At 48.2% G+C, this 14,011-nt stretch overlaps 1 protein-coding gene across 1 annotated transcript in view; it reads left to right on the top strand.

Moving 5' to 3' along the window:
* Positions 1 to 1,626: 1,626 nt before the first annotated feature.
* Positions 1,627 to 14,011, top strand: part of CADM3 (cell adhesion molecule 3) — a 104,482-nt gene continuing 92,097 nt past the window's right edge. The window contains exon 1 of the mRNA XM_087913680.1: positions 1,627 to 1,744. Coding sequence (XP_087769806.1) covers positions 1,675 to 1,744 — 70 coding nt within the window. The 5' untranslated portion in view covers positions 1,627 to 1,674. The remainder of the gene's footprint in view (positions 1,745 to 14,011) is intronic.

Below are 14,011 nucleotides of genomic sequence, written 5' to 3'. Positions count from 1 at the left end.
CCCACCCGCCAACCCCACCTCTTCTCCGCCTCCCATCGAGTCCCAGCTGATCGGCTGGCTCTTCTTTGGTTGCCCTGCACAGAAGAACGGAGCTGGAAAGCAGGTTAGTGGGCTGGGGAGGGAAGGGGGATTTTGCAGTATACCCTTCCCCTGCCACGCCCACCAAGCCACGCCCACCAAGCCACGCCCACAGAACCGGTAGTAAAAAAAAAATTGAATCCCACCACTGTTTGTGGCCATCACCACTCACGACCAAAATTGTAGTCTCCGTTCCAGCGGCAAATCGCAAATCGGGGGACTTCCTACACTCCTTTGTAACCTATGTGGCTGGATTCCAACTGGCCCCTTCCGGCGTAAGACAAAACAGAGATGGAACCCCTGAACAGGTGATTCGTGTCCCACCTGTCGTTTTGTTTTTTTAACAGGTGGGGCTTCGATCCCCTGGGTATGGCTGTTCATCTTGACCCACACACCCTCATCCATACACTGGGCATACAACCTAGAAGTTTAAACACACACACACACACACACACACACACACACACACACACACAGACAGACAAAGAAGTCTTGAACCTCTGGCTCACCCAGGTATCATCATCATCATCACACACACACACAGGTATTAGGGCACCTTGGATCAAGGATCCCAAGGCTGAATCCCACACTCCCGACGGATGGGCTCATCTCAAACTGGGACCCTCCTACCCATCATCCCCTCTCCTTATGATCATCCCTAGCCTTGTTGTGTTTGGCTACTGGGGGGGGGGGTGCTTCCCAGCGCCCCCTCCCCTTCTGCAACTTCCCCCAACCTCCAGCAGTGGCATGAGCTCCAATCTTATATATACTGGATATATATATATATATATATCTCCAATATTGGCCGTAGCTTCCTCCTCCCTGGGGGGAAGGAATGGAGGGGGGGGAAACGGAGCCATCTGGATCGCACCAAGTCTCTGCTAAGAGGGGGAGGCGAGGGGAGCTCCCCCCTCCACTCTCCCCCTTTCTCCCCTCCCCCCACCCCGGCTCAGCGTGGGTTCCCAACCCGGACATCCCACCTGGCGCACCTGGTCTGCCTCCGCCGCGCCCCACCTGGCCTGAAAGGAACCCCCTCCCCGATTTGCATAGGAGAGGGTGGGGTGATACAAACCCTCCCGCGCCCCCGCCCCCCCGCTCCCCAAACCCTCCTTCCTCCCCCTCCTCCTCCTCCTCTCTCGGCCTTCCGACTGGCTCCCGTCCTCCCCTCTCCTCGGCGGCCCAATGGTCTCTCCCGGGTGCTCTATTTAATCCCAGTCACTGCAGCATCCTCGGCTTTCGGCTGGACCCTTCGGCAGAGCATCCTCCCGGCCGGCCCGCGACGCGCCACTGCGGTCCCGCTTTCGGAGGCTGAGCCGGGGCGGAGGGGTCGGGGGCAAAGGTCGAGCCCTGCTTTCTCTGCCCCTCCCGCCCTTCTTTTTCCCCCCGCCGGCGGGGAGGGGGCGAGGACGAAGTTTGCCAGCCCACCCGCGAGAGGGGGGGGGGAAGAAGAAGGCATCGCATCCTCCCTCTCCTTCCTCTTCCTCCTCCTCCTCCTCTTCCTCCCCGCTGCCCTCCTTTCTTCCCTTCCTTTCTTCCCTTCCTTCCTCCCTCATCCCTTCTTTCTTTCTGCCTTTCCCCCCGCGTCCCCGGCCCACGATGCTGCCTCTGTGGCTCCTGGTCAGCTCGGGCTTGATCGCCGCCAGCCGAGGAAATCTCTCGCACGACCGTGAGTCCACCACGCCTCGGCTGGGAGAGGGGACGGTGGGTTGCGGGGAGGGGAAGGGAAGGGAGGTTGGAGGAGGGAGCGCCGTCCGTGGGGTGGCGGGGAAGGGAAGCGCCTTTGCCTGCAAGGCGCCGGAGGGGGAGAACCTGCCGAGTCTTTTCTTTCTCCGCCGTTGCAAGGAAGCCTCGGCCGCCTCGAAAGGGGGTTTTCCTCTGGCGCGGCTGCTGCGAGGAGGGTGGGATGTTTTGCACGGAAGGGCTCCGCGCGGGGACCGAGGAGGAGGAGGAGGAAGAGGAGGGGAGGGGGTCGGACGAGAGAGAGAGAGAGAGACGGCTATCCCACCGGACTCCAAACCTGGGAAAGCCAAGCCAAGCGGAAAAACCAAAAAAAAAGACTTCCTTGCAAGGCACCCAAGTCTGCCTCTCCTTCTCGGGCGGAGGAGAGAGCCCCTACCCGCCCCCACCAAGCCCTCTCCCCTCCTCTCTCTCCCGAAGGGACCCTCCTCAAAGATCTATCCGGGCTTCCCTTTCAGAAGAGCAGCAAGCCCCCAAAGGGGGAAGGGGGTCTTTCCAAAGGGGAGTCCTGCATTTAAATTAGGGAGCAACCCTTTGGAAAGGAAACAGCCGGCAGAGACGGGGGGAGGGAAAGGGTGGGTTCGCTGCTGCTTGCTTGCGATGGGGGAGGGGGAAAGAACCCCCAGGATAGCAACTCGGCTGGTTCGTGTTGATGTATCTGACTGGGGCGGAGGAGGAAGAGGAGGAGGAGGAGGAGGAGGCGGCAGCGGCGACGGCGGCGGCGACTGCAGGAATCTTTGCCAGTTCTAATGTATGCAAACAGAGCCACCTTGGGAGGGAGCAGCCCTTAAGTGAGGGGAGGGAGGGAGGGAGGAGCTGATGGGGCGGGGGGCGCTGCTCCCCTTCGCCAGGCACATCAACAGGCAGGCCGGCTGGATGGCTGGATGGCTGGCCGGGGAAACGGAGCGACTGCTGCGGCAACGCGCGCACACACAAACACACACACACACACACGCCCGTCCATCCGCCGGGCAAGGCGAGGAGAAGGCAGCAGGGAGGCCACTGACATTCCCGTCTCTTTGCCAAGGCGCGAAGGGTTGGCGGATGCCACAGCAGCGCATTTTTCTGAAACGGCTCTTTTGTTTGCCCGAGTGGATTTCGCTTTCGTGCCCCCTCCCCAAGAAGGGGAGGGCCTGCTGGGCTGTTTTTGTGTTTTTATATCCTGCCAACCCCCCTTTTTTAAAATAATTCTGCAGCAGCATTCAAATAATTGGGTTCTTTAAGGCTGTTGAGATAGAAAAGAGTGGGTTTGAGGGGGGGGGGTGTTTGTTTGCAAGAATAAATAGAAGCACATGCGCTTTTTTTATTTTTATTTTTTGCAGTTTTTCTGTCCCAGATGTGGTCTTGCCTGGGGCTCTCTCATCCTGGATAGAGGGAGAAGTTAAGCTTGTTGCTTTCAGAAACACCAGGGTGTTGGAACTAGAAATGCGTGGTCTGTTGTTTGCTGTTGAGTGGAAGCCGTGTGTTGGTTGCGTAAGGACCGGAAGGGGAGAAATTACATATTTGCAAACGTTCAAAGCCAAACAAACCCTCCTGCTTCTATCAATCTTTGAAGGCCAAGTCTAAAGGGACAGGAGAGAGAGAGAGAGAAGGGTGGGGGGGAAGGTAAGGAAAGGTTTTGGCAAGGCAGCCTCTCTCCTGGGGGGTTATATGGGGAAGGCAGCTTTTGAGAGTTCTCACAAAGGGCACACAACAGTTCCAAAGTGGGCTTCCTTTGAAGCGGCCGTCGCCGGGTCATTTCTGCGGCATTGGACTTTAAGCCCAGATCAGCTGGGTTGGGCCTTCCCTTTATAAAAACCCTAGGGATTGAATTACTAATCAAACATGAGCCGAACTCGGTGAACCTTTCTTAGCCGTGGAGAATCCGGGAAGGGTTTCTCGGTTAGGTTTGTACCAAAGATTAGTTCGTCTCGCCTCCTCTGGCAAGCCTTGGTCCCAACTCTTAGCTTCCCACTCTTATTCCCCAAAATCTTTGAATTCAGAGGTGGATGGCCTTTGAAGCTGGAGGTTTCATGGAGTCTATCAACCAAAAGGACCCCATGGGTTAGGCCAAAATCCTGTAAACCAAAATCCCCTGCTAGATATCTTCTTTTTTGCAAGCCATCCGCATGGGTGGTTCCTCTCAAATTCCATGGTAGCAGGGTTCCTTAGCATGGCCACGTTCCCTGGTTTGGAAACTTGGACCGTCCTCAGTCTTAATTTCAGAGCAAAAGTTTGACATCCTACTCCCTTACGTGCCAGGATGACTTGCTTCCAGTTTGGTAGAGCCACCACGGAGAACATGACACATGACTCTGCAATTTCCTGCCTTCTCGAGGACTCACAGGAGCAAGATCTTTTGACATTTGAGGGATGACTTGCTTCTTGAGAATTGGAAAGGGTGGCTTTGTTCTTTTTAGGAGACCTGGAGAAGATCCTGACCATCCGGGGATCCTCACCAGATCTTCTCATCTTAACCTCCCAAACTTACAGAGGGTTGTTCAACTACAAAACAGATCTTCTCAACAATGGTCCTCATAAAAAGGTCTCCCTCACAAGGAACAAGGCAGCCGTGGCGCTCTAGTTGTCCTAAGGTTGGGCCCACTTTAGAAGGTCTCCGAGTCAGGTTGCTGGAGGATTATCAGGTCTCTGTTGACTTGACAAACCATTGTTGCGTCCCTTTGTCTGGCGTTTGCATGGATAGACTTTGGACAGGCTTGGTTTCTATTGATTAAGTACCACAGCCTGCTAAACAGGCCGTAATCTTTGCTCTCAGGATTAATGGGTCTGGGCAGCACCCGAGGGAGTAAGTAAAGCCTGTGAATGCTACTTAGGTGCGCGTGAGGAAAAGAAATGTTCTTGGCAGGAAGACACCTGGTTCACATCGCACACTTAACCCGGTCAATGGGAAGTCTAGTGGATGCATTTTGTGCAAATATACGAAGGGTTGTTTGCTTTTAACCTTGGTTTTGCAGTCGGCGTGTTGGACACGCCTAACTTCTTCAATTAGTTTCCGCTTCAATATATGGCATGATCTCGAAAGATGGATTATTTCGGGAACCAAGTTTGATATGCTGTCCTAACTAATGGATTACACTGGGCACGGTGCCTTGTTTCTCTGTAAGATTTGAGAAAGATTAAGGGAGAAATGTAGTACCTACCTATTTGAATCCGGGTTATAACTATCCTGCAAACCCCTACTTGATCACTAGGTGGCAGTGGAGGAATTTATTTTTTTTCTGTATCTCTTTGCTGCTACCTGGAGGCTCTTTAGTGTACTGCAGCTGCAAACTGGGTAAGGTACATTTTCTAGTGAACTTATCAGCACAGGAGGTTCATTTTTTTAAAAAAAATCATGAACTCTTTTGTGAGTCAGTCTTTCTCATGAAAATAACTTTTTGCTGAAGGAATGGCAAGTTTCGAATGTTTCCCACCCACATGGAATTTTACTTCTGCTCAATCTCCTGGTATGCATTTTACAAAACCTTTCATATTTGAAGCATTAGTGTGTATTTTCTGAATTATTGTTAATTGCCTCCTGACATTTGAAGAGGGTTAAAGCTGACAATGTTCTGAACCAAAGGTATACAAAATTGTCCATTCTGAAAATGGAACACTCGAGAGGACTCCAGAACCTTCCATTAGCACCACACCAACCCACTCATCCTGGGGGCTGATCTGGCGGGTTTTTCAGAAGTTAATCCTGTACACCGGAAGTCAATACACGCAGTCCTTGGCTTGCAACCATTCATGCAGTGACCAAGCTAGAACGGCATTGGGAAAAAGTGCCTTATGACTGTTTTCCCACGCGACCATTGGAGATCTCCATGGTCATGTGATCAAAATGTTGATGCTTCTATTTATGATGGTCCACTTTTTGCAATCTTCTGGCAAAGCAAAATTGGTGAGGAAGCTGGACTGGCTTAACAACCATGCTACTAATCTAACAACTGCAGTGATTCCCTTCACTGTGGCATGAAAGGTCGTAAAATGAGACAAGATGCTGCATTGCTAGACTGTCTTGTTTAGCAATGGAAATCTTGGGCTCCATTGCGATTGTCCATCCAGGACAGGCCTCCCTAGAATGGCTGGATTGCTGATGTTGAGAGCAATCTGGATTTTCCCACAATGTTCTCTTCCTGGCCCAGAAGATTTTGCATCTGTCTGGTGCCGTCAAAATCCCAATAAAGAGGAACACGGACAAACCACAAACAATTCTCACTTTGAGATTCAAAGGTTTATTTCATGAGCAATTTGAACAGCCATCATTACTTACATCAATAACCCATTGCAGTGAGGTCCAGAGACAATAGCTAGGTCCAAAGCTACGGCCAATGGCCATGATCTGAGACTCATCTCCTCCTCTCGTACTTCCTTCTGACAGCCCCCTCAATAAGTGGAATTTTACTGAAGTTATTTCCTTGTTCTTTCATACTGGCCGACAGTTTCCACATATACCTCTCAAACCTCTATCCATTGGCTACTTTCAGTTCCTTATTCCTCGTGGTTTGGCCTTCTATGTCCAAATATATTTATAAAGCTACATATTTCGCAAAATCAATTCTCACAATTAGCAATGGCTCATCAGGATGACAAATGGTTCTGGTACATTTTACAGACTTACGGATAATCAGAGTTGGAAGGGACCTTGTAGGTCATCTAGTCCAACCCCTCGCCTAAGCAGGAGACCCTACACCATTTCTGCCAAATGGCAGTCCAATCTCTTCTTGAAAGTCTCAAGTGATGGCGCTCCCACAACGTCCGAGGGCAACTTCTGTTCCATGGGTTGATTGTTCTCACTGTTAGAAAGTTTCTCCTTATTTCCAGGTTAAATCTCTCCTTGTTCAGTTTCCATCCACTATTCCTTGCCTGGCCTTCGGGTGCTTTAAAAAATAGCTTGACCCCCTTCCTCCTCTCTGGGGCAGCCCCTCAAATACTGGAAGGCTGCTCTCCTGTCTCCCCTGGTCCTTCTCTTCCCTAGACCAGCCAGGCCCAGTTCCTGCAACAGTTCATTGCATGTTTTAGTCTCCAGTTCCCTAATCCTCTTGGTTGCTCTTCTCTGCGCTTTTTCTAGAGCCTCAGCATCTTTTTTATAGTGTGGTGACCAAAATTGGATGCAGTACTCTAGGTGTGGCCTTACTAAGGCTTTATAGAGTGGTATTAATACCTCCCTTGATCTTGATTGTATCCCTCTGTTAATGCAACTTAGGATCGCATTGGCTTTTTTTGGCTGCTGCTGCACACGGCTGGCTCCTATTGAGCTGGTTGTCCACTAAGACTCCAGGAATTTTGTATTTTTGATTTTAAAGAATAAAAAAATTAAAAAAACAAGACTCCAAGATCCCTCTCACAGTTACTGCTATTAAGCCTGATTTCACCCAGTCGATAAGTGTACTTTTGGTTTTTCTCGCCTAAGTGTAGGACTTTACTTTTTTTTAAAAATCATCCTATCTAAAACTTTGGTTCATGCCTCTCTATTCTGGAGCCTGCTATCCCCCAAAGGCCTTGTTGAATCTGATAGATCAATAGCCCATGTATTTGTTTTCCCACACTGGTCTGGGTTGCTGCAGGAAGGACTGTGGGTGTGGTCAGAAATATCATAAATATCAGAAATGGTCACCTCCCAGAATTCCCAGCCAGTGTGGCCTTGGATGCTTGTTGGGAGAAGTTAATGAAATCCATAGATTGGTTTCTCTGTACCGCTGTTCCAGCATTACCGTTCTCCCTGGCCAGAAGGCTTGATAACTTCCTCCAGAAATTGCTTAGTTGAATTACCTACCTGGGCTTGAAATGTCATTAATTTAAATATTAATAAGAGAGCGCGTATATATAATTTAGGCAGCCACCGTGCACTTTCTTGTTCCTTCTGTACAGCTGCCTCTTGAGCTCGCAGGAAGGGGAGACATTAAACAGACTTAGCGTTCTCTGGCATGGGGCCACAAGAGTTGGACAGAGGTTGCTTTAAAAAAAAAAAGGACAAAGGAATGAAAATTGGGGGAATTTCCATGCACCCCCTTAACCGCTGTCTTGATAAGTGCAAAAAGGGAGAATGTTCACATTCCGAAAGCAAATTTCTTTCAACAAATTGCATGAGAACCAATAGGAAAGGTTAGAAAAGCAAAAAATATCTGACCTTAATTAGTTTACTTCACTTTATTGTCATTGCGCCTCGTACAACGAAATTAAATACCATCTTCAGCTGTACATCGTGACTATGAAAATAAACACAAACACACATCCTTCACATTCTATACATTGAACTGATATTGCATGAATATTGCACTCTACAGCAGAATGCAAAAGAGTTCCTGCCCTGGGATAGAAGCTGTTTTTCAGCCTATTTGTCCTTGTTTTTATTATCCTGTACCGGATGCCAGATGGTAACAGTTTTTTTAAAAAAGGGTTCCTAGGATGAGATGGATCTTTGAGGATGTTTTGAACTTTCTTAAGGCAGCGGGAGCCATAAAGCTCTTCCAAAGAGGGGAGAGGGCAGCCAATGATCTTCTGGGCAATGACATTCACCCTCTGGAGCGCTGTCTTATTTGCCCCTGTGCAATTGGCAAACCCTACAGAGGTGCAGTGATTTAAGATACTCTCTCTGGTGCAGCGGTAGAAGGTCACCAGCCGTTTTTCATTCAGTTGTTGTTTTCTGAGAAGCCTCAGGTAGCATAATTTTAATGTCTTAAACCTGTTTTCCAAGCAAATGTTGGACAGACAGACGTTGACCTACTAAGTCATCCACACCCTGTGGTACTTGCACATGATAGAATGTTCCAGCAATTCCTTTAACACGCTCCCCATTGCTTCTTTTTAGAGGCTCATGCAAATACAATGAGTTACTGGAGCTGAACTGAGGACCTGCGTCTTTGGTGCTGCTGGTGCTTCCGCTGATATTTGAGCACCGGGTTTGCTCTAGACTAGAATCACAGAAGAGAAAAAAAATATTCCCCAAGTCCCTTCCCTCATTCTCTTTCTGCTCCACGCAGAATCCAGTCAGCAAAGAACGACGGCGTCTTCAAGGGGCCACCTGGGAACTGGGTTCTACCCCCGTGGGAAGTCCTTAAAGGATCCCGAGTTTGAGTGATGAAGTCAGAAAAAGACAGGGAGGAAGGAGGCCGGTGCATTCGGGTTCAAAATGTGCAGCTGGAGAAGGGGGAGGGCGGGATGGATATCAGCAGTGGCACCACGGTTTCCGGGGAAGAAGGCAGCACATTCCAGAGAGGGGCCCATGACAAGAGACCAGACCATCCTAAACGGGATGCAGGCAGGAGGAAGAGGTCCAGGGTACCTCCCCCCAAGAATCTCCCAGGATATATCTATTCTCCTAGAACAGTGTTTTTCAACCTGGGCAGATTGAAGATGGGTGGACTTCAACTCCCAGAATTCCTCAGCCAGCCTTGCCAAAAGACACCCAGCTGGTTTTCATGCCTAAGGCAGGACTAGAATAGGATAGGATAGGATAGGATAGGATAGGATAGAATAGAATAGAGTAGAATAGAATAGAATAGAATAGAATAGAATAGAATAGAATAGAATAGAATAGAATAGATATTGGAATGTAGAATAGAATAAGAATGAGTAGAGTAGAGTAGAATAGCATAGCATAGCATAGCATAGCATAGCATGGAATAGAATAGAATAGAATAGAATAGAATAGAATAGAATAGAATAGAATAGAATAAGAATGAAGTAGAATAGAATAGAATAAGAATAAGAGTAGAATGTAGAGTAGAGTAGAGTAGAATAGAATAGAATAGAATAGAATAGAATAGAATAGAATAGAATAGAGTTGCAAGGAACCTTGGAGGTCTTCTAGTCCAACCTCCTGCTTAGGCAGAAACTCCCAGTCTCCTGGTGATTCTTCTAAAGTCACCCAGTTGGCTCTCATGCCTAAGGCAAGATTCCAACTCCCAATCTCTTGGTCATTTTTCCAAAGTCACCCAGCTGGCTTTCATTCCCTAAGGCAGGACTAGAATTCACAGTCTCCTGGTGATTGGTTTAAAGTCACCCAGCCGGCTTTCATGCCTTAAGGCAGAACTAGAACTCGCCGTCTCCTGGTGATTGGTTTAAAGTCACTGGCTGGGGGAATTCTGGAACTCCGCCCAAGCTGCCCAAGTTGAAAGGCACAGTGTTAGAAGGTTCTAACTTCAGTCTGGCAAGATTCAGTCTACCGTTTATAAGCAAACAAAGAACTGGACTCAAGTGGATCTCACTGTATCATCTTTGGACTGAGACCTGACATCCTAGGCACGGATTGTGGATGGTTCTCTTGAAAAATAACTGATATGGTGCTACACTATTTTCATGTTTAAGGAATATATTTAAGATGAATGCTCCCCCTTACATGCGCTTGACTCATCCCTGGCAACAGTTAGATGGATGTTCTGGGATTAAGTCGGCAGGTGGTGCTTTAGGAAGATCCGTTTAACTCTGGCCGGCGTGTTATCGGTCTTCCAATCTTTGCTTATATGCCTCCCAACCCCTATCGCTCCATTTGTCTCTCTCGTGTTCTTTCTGCCTCTCTCTCTCTGGATCCATCTGTCTTATCCATTAAGCCAGTACAGCGAGTGCCTCAATTAAGTCAGGTTTCTGAAGTTGCGGCAGAAGGCTGTGATGAGGTCACAGAAGAAGGAAGAGTCAACGTGTTCCTTCCTCTGAGTTGGCACCCACAGGGTCACCTTCTTAAAACATCTTGGTTCCGTTCTGGTGTCTCGCTTCTTCTACTTTCTAGGCCGACTGGAAATAGATCCTTGTCGATCCTGTGCTCTTATACTTGGATATTAAATGTTTCTCAACCTTGAAGACGGGTGGACTTCAAGCCCCAGAATTCTTCAGCTAGCTTCTGAGAATTGAAACCAACCCATCTTCAAGTTGCCACGGTTGAGGAACACTGTTGTGGTGGCCTCTCAGGAAGCTATGATGGAAATAGGGAGCTGGTCTAAATGAAATCCTGAGATTGTAGAGTTGAGATCTGTGGTGGTATCTAATCCAACTATGTCAGTCCATGCATGCTCCGGGCAAGATCCACAGTGCAACGATGTTATCCTTTGATAAATGGTCACCCAGTTTTGGCTTCAATGTGGTTGATTCTTTAAAAATAGGTTATGTTCCATCAAATCGGGTCAACATTTAGCAACCAAAGAGTACTGTAAATTTTCTCCTTGATATTGTCCCAAAGGTGCTTTTTTGAGAGCTTAGTTGAAGCTTCTTGGATGATGAGCGAAATGTCTTCAGAGAAAAACCAGAAAGTCCAGTAGCCTCTTGAAAAAAAAAAAGCACTTTTGGGATAATCATGACCTGGATGGCTTGAGACCCTCCAGAGAAAACCTCCTTGATACTCTGTCCCTAAACCTGGTTTTCCAACCTTCCAATACAATTCACGGAAGGTTTTCCTTTGTTTAATGATCTCCATTCTTTGCTCAAAATGGACCACTTGGTTAACATTGATTTCGGGCTCTAGAAGCAGTCTATCTGTGAATCGTATCAAATGCCGGAGGATCAATCGTAAGGAAGGGAGCTGCTGTTACGATTGATTTGTGGACTTTCCAAGAGAGAGAGAGGGAGGAGATGGATCTTGAAATACCACTTGGCTTTATCGATCTGCCTCCATGCCTTTGTCCCCCACCTCCCAAACAATGGAGGCCTCCAACTATGTGGGACATTGTTGACCGAGCCTTGGATTGGAATTCAACCCATCTGGGGAGACAGAACCGGTGCAATTAAAAATGGAAGTTAGAGGCAAGTTAGAATTATCTCCAGCCATGAGCGGGGAAATTGAACCTTTCATGTGTTGAAATAGAGTCTCTGGGCATGTTGGAATTTAGCTAATCATTCCTTTGTTAGATTTTCTTTCTTTTTATTTTTACATTTGTCGTACTCCAAAATGGGATGCTGTTGATGTTATCCATTCAGTTGTGATCAGCTCTGGGCAATTCTCTGGGCCTGGTCTCTCCACAACTTCTGATCTAGCATTGCTTCTTCGAGTTGTTCTAATCTACGCTCTGGCTGGTGCCAGCTTTGATGGTGTGCAACCATCCTGTTTTATTTTGGTGGCCCGGTTTCCTTTTGTCGCTAACCCTTCCCACCAAAATGGCTTTCTCCAGTGAATTTCCCCGGCATGACACGAGCAAAGTTAAGTGAGACACGCACCTTTGTGATTTTCTTCCCAAATTTACCAGACTTGTAACCTGCCTTTCAGGGATGCGGCGGCTTAGGGGCTAAGAGGCTGAGCTCGTCGATCAGACAGGTTGGCAGGTCGGCGGTTAGGGTTAGGAAGAGAAGATAAGGGAGGAGAGGAGGAGGAAGGAAGATGGAAGCAGAGGAGGAGGAGGAGGAGGAGATGAAACCGAGGAAGGAGGAGAAAGGGGAGGAGGAGATGATGATCATGAGGAAAGAGGAGAAGGAGATGATGGCGATGTAGGAGGAGACGAAGCTGAGGGGGAGAAGAAGACAGAGGGGATGGCAATTATGATGATAATGATGGAGGAGGAGGAGATGATGAGAAGTTGATGGTGATGGAGAAGGAGAAGGCAAGGATGAGGATGAGGATGTAGGAGGAAATGATGATGATGGAGAAGGAGACGAAAGAAAACAAAGGTGACAAAGGAATCAGATACCAAACAACCAGATTCTTCCGGATTTGATTCCATTATCCACTAGATCTTGGTCTTGCTTTCTTTTATGCTTAGACGTCGCTTAACCTCTCTGTTGTAACCTTGGTTGCGTCTTAACTTCATTCCCTTGGGTGCTTTTTCTTCCCTTTTCTTCTTAATGACCACTAGTTTCCATTTTTTAAAAAAGGTTGTAGCAATCTGTAAAGGGAAAGGTTCCCCTTGCACGTACGCGCTAGTCGTTTCCGGCTCAGTGGCTAAGATGCTGAGCTTGTCAATCAGAAAGGTTGGCGGTTCGGTGGTTGAATCCCTAGCGCCGCATCATGGATTGAGCTCCCGTTGCTTCTCCCAGCTCCTGCCAACCTAGCCGTTCGAAAGCGTGTTAAAAAAAATGCACGTAGAAAAATAGGGGCCCCTTTGGTGGGAAGGGAACGGCGTTCCGTGCGCCTTCGGTGTTTAGTCCTGCCGTCCACATGACCACGGAGGCGTCTTCAGACAGCGCTGGCTCTTCGGCTTTGTAATGGAGATGAGCACCACCTCTAGAGCCAGAAATGACTAGCATGGATGTGCGAGGGGAACCTTTACTATTAACCTGATTTTCATTAAGGGGTTCAAGGCATAGGGTTCTGTCAGAACGTGCACAGATCTATCGCGTGTATCAGTCCAAGAGCAAATACAGCCAACAGTTGTTTTGTATCAAATAATGGTTTTTATCTACAATAGGAACATAGGAATGCTATACTGCTGCAAGCAGTATCTAAAAAAACCTACAAATTACAGCATGGAAGAAACTCAAAGAACCATCCAACATGCCAGAAGGGCTTCCTCTTATTCCACAGGCTCTTAAAGGGATAACAGCCAAAGGCCATGCTGACTCATCCCCCTCATTGCATTAGCTGGTCAGCTCTTAAATTATCCCCTTGACAGGTTCCCTCCTCCTATTCCCCCCCCCCCCCACTAAGAAGCCCAATGGGGTAGGCTGGACTGTGAAGAAGAACCTGATGTGGGCCTCCCCATTCCTAATCTGAAATCTTCATTGAGAAGATTTCTTCATCCCTCTGACTCTTTTTCGGATTTTGAGCAGGAACTCTTGAGTCTATCCAGTGTTCTCTACCCTTCTGAAGCGTGTCTGAAGTTAAAATGCCATTAAATGACTTATATACCGCCTTACAGCCCTCTGTAAGCTGTTTACAGAGTCACCATATTGCCCCTAACAATCTGGGTCCTTGGAAGAATTGGGAAGGCTGAGTCAACCTTGAGCCTGGTGGGGTTTGAATTGCTGAATTGCAGGCAGCCGACAGTCAGCAGAAGTAGCCTGCAGTACTGCACACTAACCACTGCGCCGCTGTGGCTCGTTACATGGGTTTTGGGGCCAGGAAGGGTCTTCAGAAATCATTTGAAGGGGTCCTTGGTGCTATCTGATCTTGGCTGTTTCCTTGCAGACTTTTCATTGCCCAAACTAGGTAACATCATCAATGCCGGTTCCTCCAAGTGATTTCTCTCTGCTGAACGGTTTAAAGCTCCAAAGTTTTCCAACCTTGGCAACTTTAAGATGGTGGGACTTCAATTCCCACGATCCCCTAGCCAGCCTTGCTTTTATATATTAA

The sequence above is a fragment of the Pseudonaja textilis genome, chromosome 16 (assembly GCF_049901715.1).
Source record: "Pseudonaja textilis isolate UNSWEBS1 chromosome 16, rPseTex1.2, whole genome shotgun sequence".
Lineage (NCBI taxonomy): Eukaryota > Metazoa > Chordata > Lepidosauria > Squamata > Elapidae > Pseudonaja > Pseudonaja textilis.
Note: the sequence above shows the minus strand (reverse complement) of the source record. Positions and strands in the feature narration are given on the sequence as shown.